The 20,180-nt window shown below is 36.1% G+C and overlaps 1 protein-coding gene across 2 annotated transcripts in view; it reads left to right on the top strand.

Annotated features, from left to right (window-relative positions):
* Positions 1-5,119: 5,119 nt before the first annotated feature.
* Rftn2 (raftlin family member 2) overlaps positions 5,120-20,180 on the top strand; it is a 62,704-nt gene continuing 47,643 nt past the window's right edge. Inside the window, exons 1-2 of one of the 2 annotated variants that reach the window (XM_046447628.2) lie at positions 5,120-5,365; positions 5,683-5,829. In XM_046447628.2, the coding sequence (XP_046303584.1) occupies positions 5,691-5,829 (139 nt within the window). In that variant the 5' untranslated portion in view covers positions 5,120-5,365; positions 5,683-5,690. The other variant, XM_046447627.2, reaches the window with a different exon arrangement.

Genomic DNA, 20,180 nt, shown 5'->3' with positions numbered 1-20,180 from the left:
ACTTGTGCTATGCAAGAGCTCTACCACAGAGCTAAAACCCCAGTCCTCATTTTCCTCTTAAGATACTCTTGTACTCTGAGGAAAGATGAATATACATCTATATTTTCATATAAAATTATAACATTTTGCTTTTGATGTTTAAGATTTTTATGTAGAATTGTCTCTTTTTCTCTTTTCTTTTTTCTTTTCCTTTTTGTTTGTTTGTTTGGGGGGCTGGTGATTGATCCCAGGGTCTTTCTCATGCTAGGCAAGCATTTTACCATTCAGCTATACCCCAAACCCTAGAATTGACATTTTTTTATATGGTAAGATGAAGAAATCCAATTATTTTCCCCACATGGCTAACGAGCTGTCCCAGTTCCATTTTCTCCACTGATCTGCCATGTCACCTCCATTGAATGGAAAATTCCCATACATCAGTTTGTTTCCAGGCTCTTTATTCTATTGTATTGCTAATTTTTCTGAGCTTTGTTTAAAAATAACTTTAAATTGGTATAGCTTTTTACTAAATATTAACATATACAAAACTAATTTCTTCTTCTTAGTCTTTACAATATTCTTTCTTGACTTTTTATCTTCCACATAAAATATTAAAATCAACTTGAAAAGTTCCATACAAAAGACTTGTTGGGTTTTAGGTAATCATTGCATTAAATCTATAGATCAATGACAGCTGTTAAGGGCAAGGGAGACTGACATATTTACAACATTAAATTATAAAAAAAAAATGACCATGAATGTCCTTTTTAACTATATTAAAATTAGAAACTATCCTTTTGTTCTGTTCAGTAAAGTTTTATAATTTTTAAAATACTAGTCTGGCTTAACATTTCAGTAGATTTATTCCTAGAAAACAAATAGTTTATAATGTAAATGGTGTCATTTTCTGAAAATCATGTTTTTTAAAATTATTACTGATGTATGAAATTGATAAAAGCTAAATTGTGGGCTGGGGATGTGGCTCAAGCGGTAGCGCGCTCGCCTGGCATGCATGCGGCCCGGGTTCGATCCTCAGCACCACATACAAAGATGTTGTGCCCGCTGAAAATTAAAAAATAAATATTAAAAAAAAAAAAAGCTAAATTGTTCTGTTAGATAACAGAGCACAACCCACAACCCTGCCTGCTCAAAGATCCCTCTCTTTTCATTTCTTTAAAACAAAAGGCTCTGCCATAAGCACCTTGTAAACTACTGTCTAGAAGAATAAGCAGTTGAAAATTGTCAATTTGGGGTCTGGGGTTGTAGGTCAGTGGTAGAGTAGTACCACTGGTAGAGTAGTAGCACGCGTGAGACACCAGGTTCTATCCTTAGCACCACATAAAAAACAAATTTATTATTATTTTTTTAAATAGTCAATTTTGTAAAGAAAAGACTATTGGCCAAGGATTTAGCTCAATGGTAGAGCATGTGCTTAGCATGTGTGAGGCCTTGGATTCAATCCCCAGCACCAAACAGGAAAAAAATTTATTGCATCAGCTGGACATTGAAAATTACAAAGCCATAAAAATTTTTCAGTGTGTTAGGCTGAGAAGCCAGACTATAGAAAAAATAATGTCAAAATACAAGTATTAGTCTATACAACTCTTAGTGGATGGTGATTGTAGCTTTTCTAATTATTAGAGAAAGAATACATAAATAATATTTTCTTTTAAGTATTTTATTAGTTATTAATGGACCTTTATTTACTTATTTGTTTATATGCAGTGCTGAGAATTGAACCCAGTGCCTCATACATGAGAGGCAAGCGCTCCACCACTGAGCTACAACCCAGTCCCAATAAATAATGTTTTCAATAAGCCATCAACTTCTTTGGAAATGTGAAACACTACATCGAATAGTTAAAACTTAGTGTTTGCCAGCTTATAAATTCTGGAGAGCATAAAATGTGGCTTTTCATCTTTGTTCCTTGCAGTTCTTTCGTATATAGTAGGTGCTCCAAAAACATTCAGATTTTTGTTGAATATACTTCTTTGAGCAGGAACACATAAAATAGGTTGGATTTTAAAATTACTATTATGCAAAAGTTTCTCTCTGTAGAGAATGGGTTAGATGATAGATAATTATCTCTTAGAAGCTTCAAGATTTCAGTGAATTCAGATGGTCCAAACTTGCCTCCTAACTATCATAATGTTGTACTACATTTTCATAATTGTCATTCATTAATTCAGGGACTAAGTGTCTACTATAACATGAACAAAAATCAATAATACACTTTAATTGTTTCTAGCCACATAGACAAGAATTGATAATCCATCAGACCCAGCTTTTGTACCTGGGAATTCCCATTTGTGACACAGAACTGAAAATTGTCCCTGAAATCCACTGTTGTCAGCAAATATAATTCAATACAAAAAAGTAACCAATGTTGGGCTGGGGTTGTGGCTCAGCAGTGGAGTGCTCGCCTGGCACATGCAAGGCCCTGGGTTCAATCCTCAGTACCACATAAAAATAAATAAATAAAATAAAGGTACTATGTTCAACTACAACTAAAAAATAAATGTTTTTTTTTTAAAAAGTAACCAATGTTAGAAGACATTTATTTCAAAAATTTATCCTAATTACAAAAGTGGGGAAACATCATTGGTAAAAGATTTTATATGGGGACAATTGTTGTAATGATTGGATATAAGAGTGGCAGGCAACTGACTGAATGGATACAGTGCCTTTATTTATTTATTTATTTATTTATTTATTTATTTATTTATTTATATGTGGTGTGGTGCTAAGGATCGAACCTCACATGTGCAAGGCAGGCACTCCACCACTAGCTACAATCCTAGCCCCTGGTTATCTGCTCTTAACTGGATACTGCATAACCATCCTGATTCACTCCCTCCTTCTTGCTCCAATTAAAAGCATCTTCCTCAAAGCAGCCCCAATCATGTATCTAAGATGCAAATTGATATTACATGCCTACTCCAAACTCATTTGCTTATTCCACTGAATTATTTTACTCCCTTTTTTTTAACTTATGAAATAAAGTACAAATTCCCTGTGTATAGCATAAAAACCTCCATTACAGCTTAGGCCCTTTTCTCCTTTACAGCCTGTTCTATTTTCTTCACATTTTACATTCTAGTACTTCTTAACTGCTTCATGTTCCTTAGACATGCCATGCTGTTTTTATGATTCATGACTTTGCTTTTGCTTTTCTCTCCTTGGGACACATGCTCCCTACCTTTCTTTCGTTATCTTATACATATTTATCCATGAAGACAGCTCAGACGTCATCCTCTAGACTGAGAGGCCCCTTCTTGGGCTTATAGGCAATCTATGCATACTTCTATTTCAGCAGCTGCCAAATTACATTTAAATTCTCTATTTCTAAGCCTGTCTTCCCCATATAACTAAGGCTCTTTAGGGCAAAGGGCCATGTTTAGTCATCTTATATACCCAGTATCTAACTGAGTGCCTGGAAAGTGGCACTTAATAAATAAATGGGTACTAAACAAATTTTTATTTACTTCCCAGTACAAATTCTTGTTAAAGTTTATATTATATAATTATATAACATAAAAAAAACATTGTATGCACAAATCACTTATCCTAAGATAGTATAATATTATGGTAAATTATTGGATTTCTTTAATGTCTCCAAAAAAAGAAATTTTAAAATTATTTATATTTAAAATTAATAATAATCTTCTAGGCACTTCAATAGGTACTAGTAACCTTCAAAGATTACATTTCTGCCATAAAGGAATACACACACAGCCCAGATCCTACAAGAGAGAACATGAAAAAGACAGGCATGAAAGCACTATAAATAGACTCAAAAGAGTCACTGTGGGTCAGAGTCTGCTGTCTTTTTAGTCACATTTACCCAGAATTTGCTTATCACCAACCATGCTCATACATAAACACGGAGAAGTATGGAATTTTCCTCTGTTAAAAACACTTGAGGCTGGGGTTGTGGCTCAGCGGTACAGCGCTCGCCTAGCTCGTGCAAAGCGCTGGGTTCGATCCTCAGCACCACATATAAATAAATAAAATAAAGGTATTGTGTCCAACCACAACTAAAAAAAAATACATATTAAAAGAAAATATTTTTGAGGAGGAAAACAGGAAGACAAGTTGGCCAGAAGAAGGGGCAAAAGATGACGGTGATCTACAAACTAAAGAGCCTGTCCCCCCCTTTGGAGAGTTTCCAATTGTACACTTGAATGTAATTGAAAAATCTTTTCAAACTGATATTCTCCAGAATCTCAGTTTTGATCAGGACTTGTTTTGTAAGAAATCAGGTAAATAATGGGAGTGGTGGCAGAATCACTTCCTTCCTATTACTACTCCCAGTCCCATTTTATAATGTACATACATAGATAAATGTATTCTGTGCTATTTGCCAGGACAAGTGTTAAGATAGCAGATAAGATTATCTCACTCAGCCTTCATAACAAGCCTGTTTAGAGCAGAGAAAATTGAAATTTAAAGAGGTCAAGTAATTTGCCCAAGGTCACATCTGTAGTAGGCCTGAAGCTGTATTTGAACCCAGGCAGGCAGTCTGATTCCAGGGCTTATAGTTTTGATGAGTGTACCATACTAACAGATCTGCACATAGTTAAATGTAATAAACACTCATCACAAATCATCCATTATAAGTTGTTCTTGACCTCAAGTAAATGGCAATTTATAAAACTGAAGAGATCAGGTTGTCAGAGTTTCAGTGTTTTGTTTTGTTTAAGTATACTTTGAAAACTGCAGAAGTGTTATATCAGTTATTATCTTAAGTACTCTAATAGCGGAGTGTTTCAAACTATTTAAGGATGTTAGGAAAACTAATTATCCATATATCTGTTTCCCTTTAGCAATTAAGAAATTTTTATGAAAACATTTTAATGTAAATTTTTTATACTTGGCAGTTTTAATCAGCATATGATTTTTCAGGCAGAAAGAAACTACATGTTAGAAAAAAAAAATCTTTAAAAGTGCTGTTTAAAGACTAAAGTGCTTCTTTTTTCCCTTCACTTTTCTTTTCTCCTTTTGGACTCCAGAAACGGTTTTCTCATAAAGCTGACTTCCTTTCTGGAAATGATTTTTGTTTCCAACCATGTTGAGAATCCAGTTTTTTTCCCCCTTTCTCTCTCTCTCTCTCTCTCTCTCTCTCTCTCTCTCCCTCTCCACCCCTCTCCCTCTCTCTCCCTCTCTCAATAGTAGCAGGGAGGAAGGAGGGTGGGCACAAGACAGAGGGAAGAAAGAAAACAAAAAGAATTGGATGCTACTGTGTCTGAATATGTCTTTAACTTGTAGATAATTACATCTGAGTTGCGCTTTTGCCTTTTTATTTCCGGTTTTGGGACACCTCTTTTATCATCCAGCCAACTGGGATAGACAAAGCACTGTTGGTGCCCTGAGCGACAGAACTCTGGTAGGGGGGCTGGCTGGCTGTAAATTGACGTGGCATGGAAATTCTCTACTAAGTTGTAGCAGCTTGCATGTTTCACTAACATCAAGCCCAGCCTCCCAGAGCTGTAGCTTAATCATGGGCTCAGTGACTTTACAGAAAAATGGATAGAAAAAGTCAGTCTTCAACTCCTTTCTTTGGACCCCAACCTTTTTTTTCCGGTGTCTATGGTTTTGCTGAAAATCAAATCAAAGCAGTTAAGTCTGTAACTTTCTTTTTGCAGCTTAAACAACAGAATTTGTTGTTCTCCCTCCCCTTTCCTGCAATTTAATTCCTTACAGACTTTGCCATGGGGTGCGGACTTAGGAAGCTAGAAGACCCTGATGATAGCAGCCCTGGAAAAATATTTTCTACCCTGAAGAGACCGCAAGTGGAAACAAAGACAGAATTTGCTTACGAATATGTATTGCTGGATTTTACTTTACAAGGTACTTTTGCTTCTATTTAATTTATTAAATGTTTTAAAACTAAGAGACTACTAATTTTTTAAAATGTTGACTTATAAATTCTTAAGCTTTTCTTCATAATTAGATTTAACAATAATGCTGTTTGTTTTTTCATTTCGTTTGGAAAGATTTGTGTGTTGTTTTGGTTGTTTGTTTTTGTAACATGGCTCATATGTACTTTCCAAAATTAGGAAAACTGCTTGGAAATGCTACTTTCATTTTTAAATCAAATACTTATTTGTGGACAGATTGATGAACAACATTGGGTTTCCAGGCTGAGTAGCTATATATCCTTAATGACAGCTTGTGTTTTGAAAAAGGTTTGAAAGGCACAAGACGGTGACATGTAGGCAATATTGCTTGTATCAAATTGTGCAAGATGATTTGCTTAGACAATTCTGAAGTTGCCAACTGGGTTGAATTTTGTGATTATATTACTCATTTGATATTTTTGACCAGACTAAAGTTTGAAACTATAGAAAAAAGAGGAAAAAGGAGAGTCTTCTATAAGACACTTCCTTTGCTCACTGCTCTGTCGCTAACAGAGAAACTCTCTGTTCCAGAAAGTTGGAAACACAAATAAACAAGCCCAGATGGCAGCTCTGTGGAAGGGACCGAGGCAGCTCGACTTCACAAATACTTTGCCTCATTTCTTTTGGAAACTTTGAGTACTGTACAACTGCATGAACAAAACACCTTTTAAAAAGAACTGTACCTTTAATTATGGGGTACTAAGAATGAGATTTAGAGTAACTTGTTTGCAGTTAAGATTTCCAAATACTAGTATTTTAAGTTCTTATTATAAAGTTATAATTTTAATTCTCAGAAATCATAAATTTTATCAATTAATAGAAAGTTTATACTAACTAAATTATTGGTTGGATATTATTTTAAGATTTTTTTCAACTTACGCAAATCCTTTTTTTTTTTTTTGGTTTGCTCTGGAAACAGTGCATCTTTGTGCAAGAAGCAAGAACAGGCCATTTTTCTTTGTCAAAAATTGAGCTGGCCAGCAAACAAATTCCATTCCAGGGACATACACAAAACCCAAAATCTATATATGTTCACATGCCTAATTTTATTTAAAGTTAAGGCTACCAAAAGAAAAAAATTAGTATTCTTAATTTTCTTTTAATTGAGAGTTTTAAATTGATTAAGATGATAGTAATAATCAGAGAAGTAACCAAACAATTATATTTTTTTCTGTACTTTTTAAAATATCACAATTTGAGAAAATATTTGTAACATGGTACTATTTATTCCATTTCTTTTCCTTGTCAATCATAGGACACAAACATATACCCCCCTTAACCTTGAATCTATTCATAAAATTTAGGCCAGTCATTTTGATCTGCTCTTTAAGATTCACAGCACAATCCATTCCAGGATCCTAAGGCTTTCTGTAACTTGAATTTTTTTTGGATTCATTTATTTTCAACAATGTTAACATCTCAAACAAATTTATATAAATGCAATCATCCTTGAATTAGGAAGATCTATAGTTTCATTCAAAAATCATTTTGGTTTTGTTCTGTCAGAAGCTCTTTAATTTGTGAAAGGAATATAATTTCCACCTTCCATGGTAGGTGTTTGGAGAAGGTAATAGAGTATTCCACCGTAAAGTGTAGGTATAGGCATAGTGGGCAAATGTTAACTCATACCGCGGGCACATATTTTAAAGTTGCATCTGGTTCCTATTTGGTACAGGCGCCTAGTCTCCTGGTACCCCATTTCTCTCCAATTCTTCCATATGTTTTTGTTTTGGCTTATTTGGTTGTTTGGTTGGTTGTTTTGGTCTTTGCCATTGCCTTTGCTTCAGAAGCCAGCACCCCAGCACCAGCCCAGATCATAGTTTACCTGATTTTCTCTCTCTCTCTCTCTCTCTCTCTCTCTCTCTCTCTCTCTCTCTCTCTTCTTTTTTTTTTTTTTATCTCTGCCACCTGCCAAAATCCAGTGTATACAGGAGTGAATCAGAGTGAATTAAAATATGCTAGCCTTCTGTTTGGCCCTGACAATTCTGTCCCATGATTGCTCAAAGTGGTAGTAAAGAGTGGCACCTCCTGCCTGTCTGAGGTCACCATGCAATGAGCAACCTTTGAAGAGACAAAATGGCCTGGTGACAGCTGTGTGTGGTCACAATGAGCCTGTCTCTTACATTATTTTCCTCATTTTTTTCCAAACAGAGGCCATGAGACAGAGAATAAAATGCCAATGGGGCCCAGCACGATAAAGCAAGCCTACTCACTGAGGCAGAAGGATCAACAAGTTGGAGGCTAGCCTTGGAAACTTGGTGAGACCCTGTCTCACAATAAAAAATTAAAATAAAAAAACTAGGGATGTGGTTCAATGGTAAAGTCTTCCTGGGTTTAATCCCAGTACCACACACACACAAATAATAAAAATAAAAATAAAAAGCCCATGGGTACAGGAGGAAATCCTTTAAAAATTTCCAGTACCCTATGTTGTGTTGTCTTGGCTGTCATTATCTGGAACAACTTATTTATTTTCCATTTTATGCTCCCTCTTCCACCACAACTTTACAAATACATTTCAAATTATCTTACAAGAAGTTTCCATGGTGGAATATGAACTTCAAATGTTATTTTCACTATAATGCAGAATATTTCAAAATTATCCCCTATATTACCAATGAACTCACTTGTCACTCTCTACCCTCTACCCTCACCTTCAAAGCTCCACCCACAAAACAACTTACACCTCTTAGTCTCTTCACTATTGCTCCCTCTTGCTACTCTAGATCTCTTGAGTTCTCTCTTGCTCTCTCTCTCTCTCCCTTCCTCCCTTTCTCCCTCTCCCTCTCTCCCCCTCATTTTCTCTGCCTTCCTCTTTCATTTTCTTTGTTCTTTTTGGTCTTCCAACAATTTATTTACATTGCCACAGGAGAAATAATAACATAATCATACAAGGCATACAAGGTTCTGAAGTTGTAGTTCCATGGGTCCTGAATCTGGGCTCTTTTACTAACTGTAGCAAGTTTGTTACATTATGATAAGGTAACAATTCATGAACAGTTTTTTACTCCTGCTTATCAGTGAAAATTATAAGTTATCTAGAGATTTCTTACAATATACCTATAGATGTGTGTTAGCATGTAATGTGTGTATATGTTACTATAGAATTTCTCAATGAAAAGTTAACTTTGCACATGATTCATGTACAATCCAGGAAAACAATCTGAATAATAATAGCTTGAAGAGTTTTTAAGACCATTTATAGCTTTATGAATAGAGTTTCTATAACACTAAAAACTCATCAGAAGGACAGGTGGCAGCTTTCTTATTTGAATTTCTAATACAAATATGAAGTAAACTTTGCTAGCTTGCTGCATTACTGCTAGAAGAAGAAAATATTTGTCTTTCATTGACATTATTAATAGCAATAAGTACATATTATGTATATATACTGTAGAAGAGACTGATTAACATTGGAAATACAAAAAGGAATAAGACAGTTTCTTCCTGCAGATTTTTTTTTATTCTATTTGGCCAAACCAAACGAAATTATGAACTCTTCAAGGGCAGGAACTATATTTTGCCCATCTTTATATTCTCTGTTTCTAGTACTGTGTTTGGCACATAGCAGTGGCTGTTGGATGAATGAATGAATGAAAAATTATAAAGTACACATTAGAGAAAATGATATGGTACAATAAGTATCAGTTAAAAGAGAAATCAATTTTGAATAGGACCAGTTGCAACTTGAGTTAGGACTTTACTGACCCTTGAAGAAAAAGTAAGGCTTAGATAAGAAGGAAAAAAAATTAAGAGGTTGGTGTATGGTCAAGGGCGAGCACACAGAGCAATGACCTAAAGAAGGCTTTGTAGGAAAGAAGCAAAAAATAAGGGGCTGGGGTTGTGGCTCAGCGGTAGAGTGCTCGCCTAGCACATGCTAGGTGATGGGTTCTATCCTCAGCACCATAAATAAATAAATAAATGTATGTATTGTGTCCAACTACAACCAAAAAATATTTTTTAAATAAAGAGGCAAAAAATAAGATTGGACATAAATGGAGTTTGGAAGGAGTTCTGCATTGATTAAATTCAATTATATGAAGAATAAATAATTACAAAGCTTTTTTGAATGAGTAGTCAATAGGTGCAGAGATGTTTAAACTCCAATGTTGGACTTGCAGTGGAGAGAGATGGAGACAAGGAGAAAAGTTAAAAGACTGCTTGTAGTGCCCAACACTAATGGTGATAAAAACCCACAGGTGAGGGGCAATGATAAGGATGGAATGCAAGGAGAATATACAACAGATGTTATAAAAGAGGAACTTAGCCAGTGACTGGCTAGATATGAAGGGCCAGAAAGAATGAGGAACCCAGGGTAACTTCCTGGTTCTGAGCCCAGTATATATGGAAATACTGATGCCTCTTTCAGCAAGAGAGAGATCCCAAAGGGAGTCAAGCATGTAATCAAAGGATACAGTTCCATTGCAGGCATGTCAAATCTGAGGCAGCAGTGGAACATCCCTGCAGAGGTGGCCGTTTCAATGAGGGATTAAAATCAAGTCTTCAAGAGAGGGAATGTGGGCAGAGCACAGTTGTCTTGGGCTGTTTGGACATAGCCATAAAAAAGAACAACTCAGTAAACATGACAGAGTGAAAACAAGCAGGACTGTGCAGTACCAGAGAACATAAGGAAAGGGAGGGTTTTATAATGCAAATAATCAATAATTTTAAATGCTAGAGAACTTTCAAGAAAGATGAAGAAAAAAAATGCAGAGAAATGCATTAAAAAAATCAACAAGGAATGAATAAAAGATCCTAAATGAAGGTTAAAAAGAAAAATGTGTGTGTCAATCTAATAAGTTCTTGGTCATTTCCTCAAGCAGTCAAAGAATTTTCAAAACTAAAGTGCTACAAAAGAAGAAATTAATAATAAAAATGACTGATTCAACTAAGTGTCAACATAATCCCTGTTATGGTGCCTAGTCACCTTTCTTCCAGATGGAAAAAAAAAAAAACTAAGATGTTCCATTATGTCTGAAATGGTAAGATGTTTTGGTTGAGAAAAATAACAAAACTCACAAATCCAGACTATTGTAGGAGAGAAAGATTCCATTCTGCACTGAGAGAGGAAGGAACCTGTAATAACAATGCACAGTTGACACACTTTAAAAAATGATGCTGGAAGGAACTGGGGTTGTGGCTCAATGGTAGAACACTTGCCCAGCATGTGTAAGGTTCTGGGTTTAATTCTCAGCACCCCATGTAAATAAATGAACAAAATAAAGGCCCATCAATGTCTAAAAAAACATTTTTTAAAAAATAATGCTGGGAAATAATACATATACATTTCCATTAGCTATCTACAGTACATTGGGGTTTTTTCCTATGTTTCTTATATCTAGATGGACATTTCTTCTTTTTTTTTTTTAAATAAATAAACATTGAGCACTTCCTGTGCTAAAATAAAGCCTAGTCCCTGCCCTCTAGGAATCTACATCCTAGGAGCATCCTAGTGAGGGCAACTGCTAAGTGCATGTGCAGAGACAATGCACACTATACCTTGGGATACAAGCTGAAGTAGTATGAAGAAGAGCACCTTGGCCTGAGAAGTATCACCTCATCTGGGAAGTAAAGAATGAGTGGGACTCAGACAAAGGCTTGTATGCAGAGTATAAAAAATATAAGTCAATAAAGAAAAAGCCCAACAGGAAAATGGACAAGGAACTTGGGCAGACAAAATGGAAAGTCCAAGTAGGCAACAGGCATTTGAAATTCTGACCTCATTAACAATCAAGAAAATGCATGTTAAACCCACAGCAAGATACCACTACAAATCATCCAAAATACCTGAAATTTAGAAAGACTATCAGCAACAAGTGTTGGTAAACTGTTATAACCATTTTGAAAAACATAACATTTGACTTCATCTACCTGGATAAAGATATGCCCAGAAGAAATGTGTGCACATGTATAGCATGAGTCACATACAAAGATGGCCACAGAAGTATTATCTGTAATAACCCGAAAGTGTGAACAACTCAGAATAACAAGAACAAGAGAATAGAAAAAGAAATTGTGGCATACTCACAAAAGGAAACACTGTACTTCAGAAGTCAGTAAAGTGTTCTATAAAGGGATAGATTTTAAATATTTTAGGCTCTTTGAGCCACGTGGTCTCACTCACAACTACTCAACACTGCTGTTGTCATGCTAGAGCAGCCATGATGATACATAACCAAACAAGCTGTGGGCCATAGGTTGTTGACCCCTGCGATGCTGCAATGAAAATGAAGGAACTACAACTACACAAACTCCACAAGGTAACGCTCACAGCATGATGTTGAGTGAAGAAGACATAAAAGTATACACTGTATGACCTCTCTCATATGAAGCTCAAAACCCCAGTTTTTCAGTGGTAGAATACTTGCCTAGTATGCTCAAGGCCTTGTATTGATCCCCAGAAGTACAAAAATCAGCAAACTGAACTGTAAAGTGGTTAGGGATGCATTCTTGGGTAGTAAACTAAAAAGAACAAGAAGGAAGTGATTACCATTGAAAGTCAAGGGAGTGCAAAGGGAAAGGGGATTGTGATTGAAAAGAGTGAAGTAGGAGGCTTACAGTGTGCTGGCCACGTTCTAATTTTGGGGGGGTGGGGGGTACCAGGTACCAGGGATTGAACTCAGAGACACTTAACCACTGAGCAGTGTACCCAACCCTATTTTGTACTTTATTTTAGAGACAGAGTCTCACTGAGTTGCTTAGTGCCTCACTTTTGCTGAGGCTGGCTTTGAACTCACAATCCTTTGCCTCAGCCTCTTGAGTGGCTGGGATTACAGGCATGCACCACCATGCCTGAACATTCTAATTTTTTAATGGATGATGGGTACCCAAGTGTTGGTAGATTTAAGCATGCTTTATTCCCTTTTGTATGTTAAATTTCTATCACCCCTCAATTCTCCCCCTCAAAAAAGGATTTAAAAAAAAGGGACAAGGCTGAAAGAAAAGATGTACAAACACACACCCAGAAGTAAGAGGAAATTCTATGGTCTCTGGAAACTGCGTCTACAACAGAGAGGAGTGCAGCATATGCAGGAGAAAGCAGTGGCACATAAGGCTGCAAGAGTTCAAGACAGTCCTAAGTTGATGTGTTGTGTATCTGCCTGTAGTAATGAACTGTATAGTTCAATAGAGTTTTACCATATTTTAAAACTGTAATTATATTACTTCAGTTAAATATATTGGCAGGGAATGGTGGCACACACTTATAATTCTAGCAACTTGGGAGACTGAGGCAGGAGAATTGCAAGTTAGAGACCAGCCTGAGCAACTTAAAGAGAACCCTGTCTCAAAACAAAATTTTAAAAGGATTGGTTATATAGCTCAGTGGTAGAGCTCCCCTGGGTTCAGTCCCCAGTACTGAAAAAAAAAAAATTAAAGCACATATATATATTAATGAACAATTACAAAGATGGAAGCTTTCATTGAAAACAAAAGATAATGCAATTGAGATGTTATTTATATAGTAGCTTATATTTCCAGATTATTTAAACATTTGACAAATAAATCAGATACTTTTTAATATCCATACATTAAATGGCTTAAAAATTTATCCTAGTCTAAAAGCTGTTGCCCAGTTTGTCTGAATTTTCACAAATTCTGAAACAATCAAATCAATGAAGTTTTCTTTTCCTGTAGGCTAGAGTGCACTGGCTCTCACGTCGTTCTGTCTGGGTTCAATTGCAGCCTCACAACTTACTAGAAATTTGGGCAAGTTACCTTATCTCTCTTTTCCTGAGTTTCCTTTTTACTATAATTGCTAGAGATAACATTGAAATTAAAAGTCTATTCTGTTTTTTAGAAGTGGTAAAATTGCTGGTTAGTGTCTGCACAATTTATTTAAGGAAACAATGTTTTATAAATATTTCAAAAAACGTACCAATCTTCAGAGGTGAGCTGATGAAAATAAATATGTATGTCTTGGACTATTTTCATAGTTACAACATCAAAGCAAAACTTTTAGCATTGAACAAGTTCTTAGCTTTATACTGGAATGTGTTTCTATTTTTAAATTGTGATCTTTGTCTATGAAACTTTTAAGCAAAGAAGCATAAAAAAAGTCTATGGATATTTTATTTTAGAAACTATAAGGATAAGCTAGGCACAGTGGTACATGCTTGTAATCCCAGGGGCTCAAGAGGCTGAGGCAGGAAGATTGAGAGTTCAAAGCCAGCCTCAGCAACAGTGAGGCACTAAGCAACTCAGTGAGACCCTGTCTCTAAATAAAATATAAAATAGGGCTGGGGATGTGGCTCAGTGGTTGAGTACCAAAAAATAAAAGAAACTATAAGGATAAATGAAAGCATATTTCATTTTAAATAAAAATCCACTTTGCATTTGTACAGTTTTCAAAATGACTGCAAAGTAGCCTGTAATAGCAATTACAATAGCCCTATAAGATATAATAAAGTTTTACAAATTACATAGCACTAATGTAACAGTAACCAGCCACACCCATTAAAGCTATAAAAGGACCATTTATTCCTGCTCCCAAAGATATCAAGAAAGAACTGCTGGTGTGGGGATCTAAAAAGAGCAAGAAGGCTTGCAGCTGCTGCAAACTGCCTATACTGTTAAAATTCTAGCCAAAACAGCCACCACCACCCCTTTAATTTCCTGTGTTTAGAAAGTAATAGACCTGTTGATCTCACTGCCCCAGTAAAAGGACATCGAATCAAAGACTGGCCTCAAACACTGAGCCTATCATGGAGACATAATTACTTACTCTAATGAGCGCTGATGAAAATTGCTCACTCTGTATGCACAGCTCTCCCTTTCCTCACAGTTGTAAGATGAATCAGGTGTGAATGACTCCCTAACAGCCTTCCAGTCTTATTTCAGCATTAAAACTCTGGAGGATTATATGAAAAAATTTTCAACAAAATTCCCACATTTGTTATTGCTCTTTGCTGTTGCTCCTGGGTTTACCTTTCTTGAATGGTAATGGCCTTTTTATAGCAAGTCCCCAATGTCTCTTGTTTACAGCAATGTCCCTATAAGGAAGACAGCTTGTTAATAAAATGAACCTCAAACTCTCCACCATCTTCCTACTCCTACCCATTCTGAGAAAGAATTGGATCACTTTTTCTGGAGTGCTAGGAGGATAACCACTGTCAAAGATGGTTTAGGAGGCTTACCTGGATCTGGGCAGGCTCTGATATGGAGATCCCTGGGGTGACTCAGCAGAACTCACAAACCAACAACTCATAGCAGTATTCAGACATCAGAAAGGTCTCAAAGTTGACAGTGTTAAATTATTTGGATTAATTGTCCCTTTAAAAAATTGGGAGACAGTACATAAGAATCTAAATTTGAGGACTTTTCTAAGAATTCAACACCCTTGATTGTAGCACTGATCTGGGGCAGCTGCACTCTTTGGAAGAGGCCTTGAGTGTTCCCCAGAATTCCAGCATAACTGCCTTTTTTTGTCATCCTGGTATCCATGGGCAATTCAGTACAAGACTCATCACAGTAGATCACTGTGAATTAGAGACCTCTAATTTAGAGTGTGAGTTAGGAACCTGAGATCTAGAACAGGAGTGAGGGACCCCTAACCTGGAGTGTGAGTTAGGGAGGGACCTCCATACAGATTCTGTTCTGCAGGCTATGTTTTTAGAATAAGTCCAGATCCCTAGAGAGGGGGCATAGGAATAAGAAAGACAGTAGAAAAAAAATTTTCTACATAATTTATATAGTAGCTTATATTTTCCTATGTTCATATATGAATACACAACTAGTGTAGCTCCATATCATCTACAACTACAAGAATGGGAAGTTAGGGCTAGGGATATGGCTCAGTTGATAGAGAGCTTGCTTTTCATGGACAAGGCCCTGGGTTCGATTCCAGCATCACAAAAAAATGAAGTTATACTCCATATATGTATAAGTGTCAAAATACATACTACTGTCATGTGTATCTAAAAGAACAATCCAAATCCCTACAATCATATTTTTCCTGCAAATTTGTCTTAAACTTACCAATAACTTATTTCTAAGGGATTCATTTGGAAGTATCAGATCTGGGTCAACAGATGAGGATATTGCTGAACTTTGCTTTGTGCCAGGCCTTGGGCTCCTGTTTGGTAATTACTATCATAACAACTCTATAAAATCAGTAAAATTATTCATATTGGTTTCAGAGAAATACAGTAATGTGTTCTAAATCATATGCCTAGTAAATGACATAATCAGAACTCAAACCCAGATAATTTGCCTCCAGAGCCTAATACTCTAAACAAAGAATAATGTGGGCAGGGCTGGGGATGTGGCTCAAGCAGTAGCGCGCTTGCCTGGTATGCATGCGGCCTGGGTTTGATCCTCAGCACCACATACAAAGATGTTGTGTCCACTGATATTAAAAAATAAATATTAAAAAATTCTCTCTCTCTCTCAAAAAAAAAAAAAAAGAAAAAGAAAGAAAGAATAATGTGGGCCAGGGTTGTGGCTCAGGGGTAGAGCACTCGCCTAGCACGAGGCCCTAGGTTTGATCCTCAGCACCACATAAAAAATAAATAAATAAAATAGATCACATCTGGAAAAAAAAAAAGGAAGAAAGAATAATGTGCTGCCTTATTAAATAAGGAGGACCTTATTTAATAAAGCAATTACTATAGCAATTTCTACATGCCAGACACTTTCTAGGAACAAATGTTAGTTTTTTTAATTATCCTAAAAAACATATAAGGTGGATTTTTTTTTCTATCATTCTCATTTTGCAGTTGAAGAAACTGAGGTACACAGGAATGAAATAGCCGTTAGGCAGAGTTAGGATATGAATCCAGGTGGTCTGATCTTGGACTCTATACCCTAAACCACTGCTCCAAGAGCACTCTGGACCTGTTAATTAATTGATGTAATTAATATTACATCCAATTTTTTATTTAACTGGTCTCTTAAGTATTTTTAAAGTACTTACCATAACCATTGTCATCTCTGTACTGCAGTTAAAGATTTATCAAAAGACCCAGATGTCCAGATAGGAGAACTTGTACACTTGAAATTATTGAATAATTGATGAAAAGCAGTGAGCCCAAAAGGAATATGGTTTTAAATTAGCTTATGTTAAAATGTTTATTAGTATTGATATACATTTTTTTCTCCTTTTATAGCTTTTCTGGATTTCTATGTGTAATTCCTCCTGAAACAACTCCTGTGTGTGTGCATATGTATGTTTACTGTGTTCACATTTCCTTTATATTGAAACTTAAGATAATACCCTTACTTTATGGAGAGTACAAGAGGATGTAGATTAATTAGACCAGAAATGTTGGATTTAATTCCATTGACACAGAATTTAACTGACATCCCCAGAGATGAGGTATTCCTCACAAGTACGTTCTCTACCTGAACAGGAACCTCTTTAAGCACCAATTTTACTCTGTTATAGCTGTCTTCTTAGTGATTATTTTTAACATGTTACATAGCTTGGCCTCTGAAAACAGTTCTGAAATGGAGGTGGGGTTCATTGTCATTATCAATATGGGCTAATGATAACTGTAAAGCTCTTTAAAGTGGTCCCTGATTTAAAATGTTCTTATATTTTCCTTATCTAGTTTTGGAATTCATTTTATTCCTTCTGGTGTCATCTGTCCATTTTGCTGTTATCATTGTGTTCTTGCTACTTCTAATCAAATGGGTCACAAAGCCTCCACCAAATAACTTGGCATTGGACGTGAGATGATCTTAGGTCACATGCTCAGAAACAGAATTAAATAACAATGGATCATACACAGAAAAGTGTGCCCTTTTTAATTTTTTTAAGTCTTCCAATCAGTTGATAAATCTTTAACACCTCTCTAATAGCTAATTTTCCATTTCAACAAATAGTAGATCTGTGCTCACAGATAACAGCGTCTAAATATAATAAGTTTTCATTGTATTTATTTGTAAGACAACTTGCTACTTATGGTAAATAAGTGTTCTATGATTATAGGAATTCTTTTTGGAATAACTTTATTTTTCTTAATATGAAAATTAAAAGGGAAAGCTAAGGATATGGTGGTATTCAAATATGGTCAAAATCATAAAAGTGTACTCCACAGACTGAAGTTTGGAAAACACCACCTCTGTAACACATGCTCTGTTGAAAGAGCTACTAGGGGAGGTGGCTCCATGTCTTTCTTATGGGAAAAGTGCATGGGATTTTTGAGAACTTTTTTTTTTTTTAGGTGAGTGGTGGTTATGAGTGCTAGATTTTTTAGGTTGCCAGTAGTCTGCTTTCCAGTTAAGTGGAACAAAGCAGTATCTCTTTAATGGTTCCAGAGAGTTTTCTGTCTGACTAAAAGATTGGTACAATACTAATAATCTCACCAAAAGTGATATGTTTGTTATGTTTAATGTTTTTATCTTTCTTTTTGTTTTTGGACCATTCCTGGAAAGTTGTGATGATCAGGACAGAAGCAAAAAGTGCTATCACTGTGTTTGTTCAGAGTGGTCAGTTTCACTGTAGTAGACCCTTCCAGTCACTGGTTGCCTTGGCAATGTCACTAACTTTTTTTAAGAGACAGACATAGGGGCCCACTTGTGGAGGCCAGGATAAACATGTTACCAACTTTGCTGTGGGTGCACCTCAAGAACATGATTTGGTTTGTTGGGGTCAAACTTGAGTGGCATGGTAAAAGTAATCAGATTTAGATGAACTGGATTTGGGATGACAAGTAGCTACTTATTGGCCTCTCCAAGTTGAAAACCAAAAGTTAAAAAAAATCTTTGCCCTAAAAGTAAGACCTAAAACTATGAAATTCCTAGAATAAAACAGAGAGAAAATCCAGCAATCTCATTTCTTGGTATTTATGTAAAAAGAATCCAAAGCAGTATCTCAAAGAGATACCCATGTCCATAGCAACATTATTCACAGTAGCCAAGAGGTGGAAGCAACCCAACTATCATTTGATGGACAAATAAAAAACCAAAATGCAGTATATACATAAAATGGAATATTATTCATTCTTAATAACAAAGGAAATCTTAGCCGGGCACAGTGGTGCATGCCTGTAATCCCAGTGGCTCAGGAGGCAGAGGCAGGAGGATCTCAACTTCAGAGCAGCCTCAGCAACTTAGCAAGGCGTAAGCAACTCAGCAAGACCCTGTCTCTAAATACAATATAAAAAAGGGCAGAGGTGGTGGTGGTGGTGGCTGGGGTTGTGGCTCAGTGATGGAGCGCTTGCCTAACATTTGTGGAGCACTAGGTTCAATTCTCAACACTGCATGTAAATAAAAAATAAAGGTCCGTTGACAACCAAAAAAAGATCTTTTTAAAAAAGGGCTGGGGTGTGGCTCAGTGATTGAGACCCTTAGGTTCAATTCCCAATAAAAAAAAAAAAAAAAATATATATATATATATATATATATATATATATATATACACACACACACACACATACATACACACACAGAGACATATATATGAATATGTGTTATGTATTAAACATACATAAAATAAAAATCTTTGACATGTAATCTTTTTTATAATGGTAAAATATACATGATGTAAGATATACCATCTTAACTACTTTTATGTGTATAGTTTGGTGACATTAAATACATCCACCTATTGTACAACCACCACAATCCAGATGACATATAATCTTTAATGTAGAACTATAAAACTAAAATAGTAGAATTAACTGCTGAGCAGGTGGTGAAAATACAAAAACTGAAACATTTCAAATATTCTTTGTATAGGAACAACATAAGTGCCTCTGTGAGCCCATTAGCTACTCTTTTTGTGCTGGCTCCCATATTACTCCACTTTCTGGGATGATGGCAAGGAAGATTACAGAGAACATACAGAGCATCAAACTGCCTAAATTGCTCTGAACTCTAACCTATACCTCCAGGAGAGTAGATTCCCAGCTCTGAGTTCTTGATATCTGGGTTTTCCTCCCAAGCAATAATGCCAAAGTCAACTAGGTGAGGCAACATGTGACCTAACAGTGAATGCTACCAAGTCAGCCAGAGAAGCAAGGCCAGCCGTACCCAGAAGTTTCCCAAGCCCACAAGCTCAAAAGAACCCTTTTGATAAAAGCCACACTGTTCTTCTTCATTGAATTATTCTTTGTCTGTAGCACAATCCTGTCCCAAATGTCTCTCTGAATTTCACTCCAACATAGAGCCAATTAAATCCCATGCAGCTTCACCTCTCATGACTCTTTTTTTCAGGGGGAAGGGTAACCAGGGATTGAACCCAGAGGCACTCAGCCACTGAGCCACATCCACAGCCTTTTTTTGTTTATTATTTAAAGGCAGGGTCTCACTGAGTTGCTTAGTGCCTCGCCATTGCTGAGGCTGGCTTGATCTCAAGAT

This window comes from Marmota monax, unplaced genomic scaffold, assembly GCF_021218885.2.
Source record: "Marmota monax isolate L192 unplaced genomic scaffold, Marmota_monax_Labrador192_F-V1.1 WCK01_AAM20220418_F8-fsc00007, whole genome shotgun sequence".
Taxonomy (NCBI): domain Eukaryota; kingdom Metazoa; phylum Chordata; class Mammalia; order Rodentia; family Sciuridae; genus Marmota; species Marmota monax.
The sequence above is the reverse complement of the archived record's forward strand: the minus strand, read 5'-3'. Positions and strand labels throughout refer to the sequence as shown.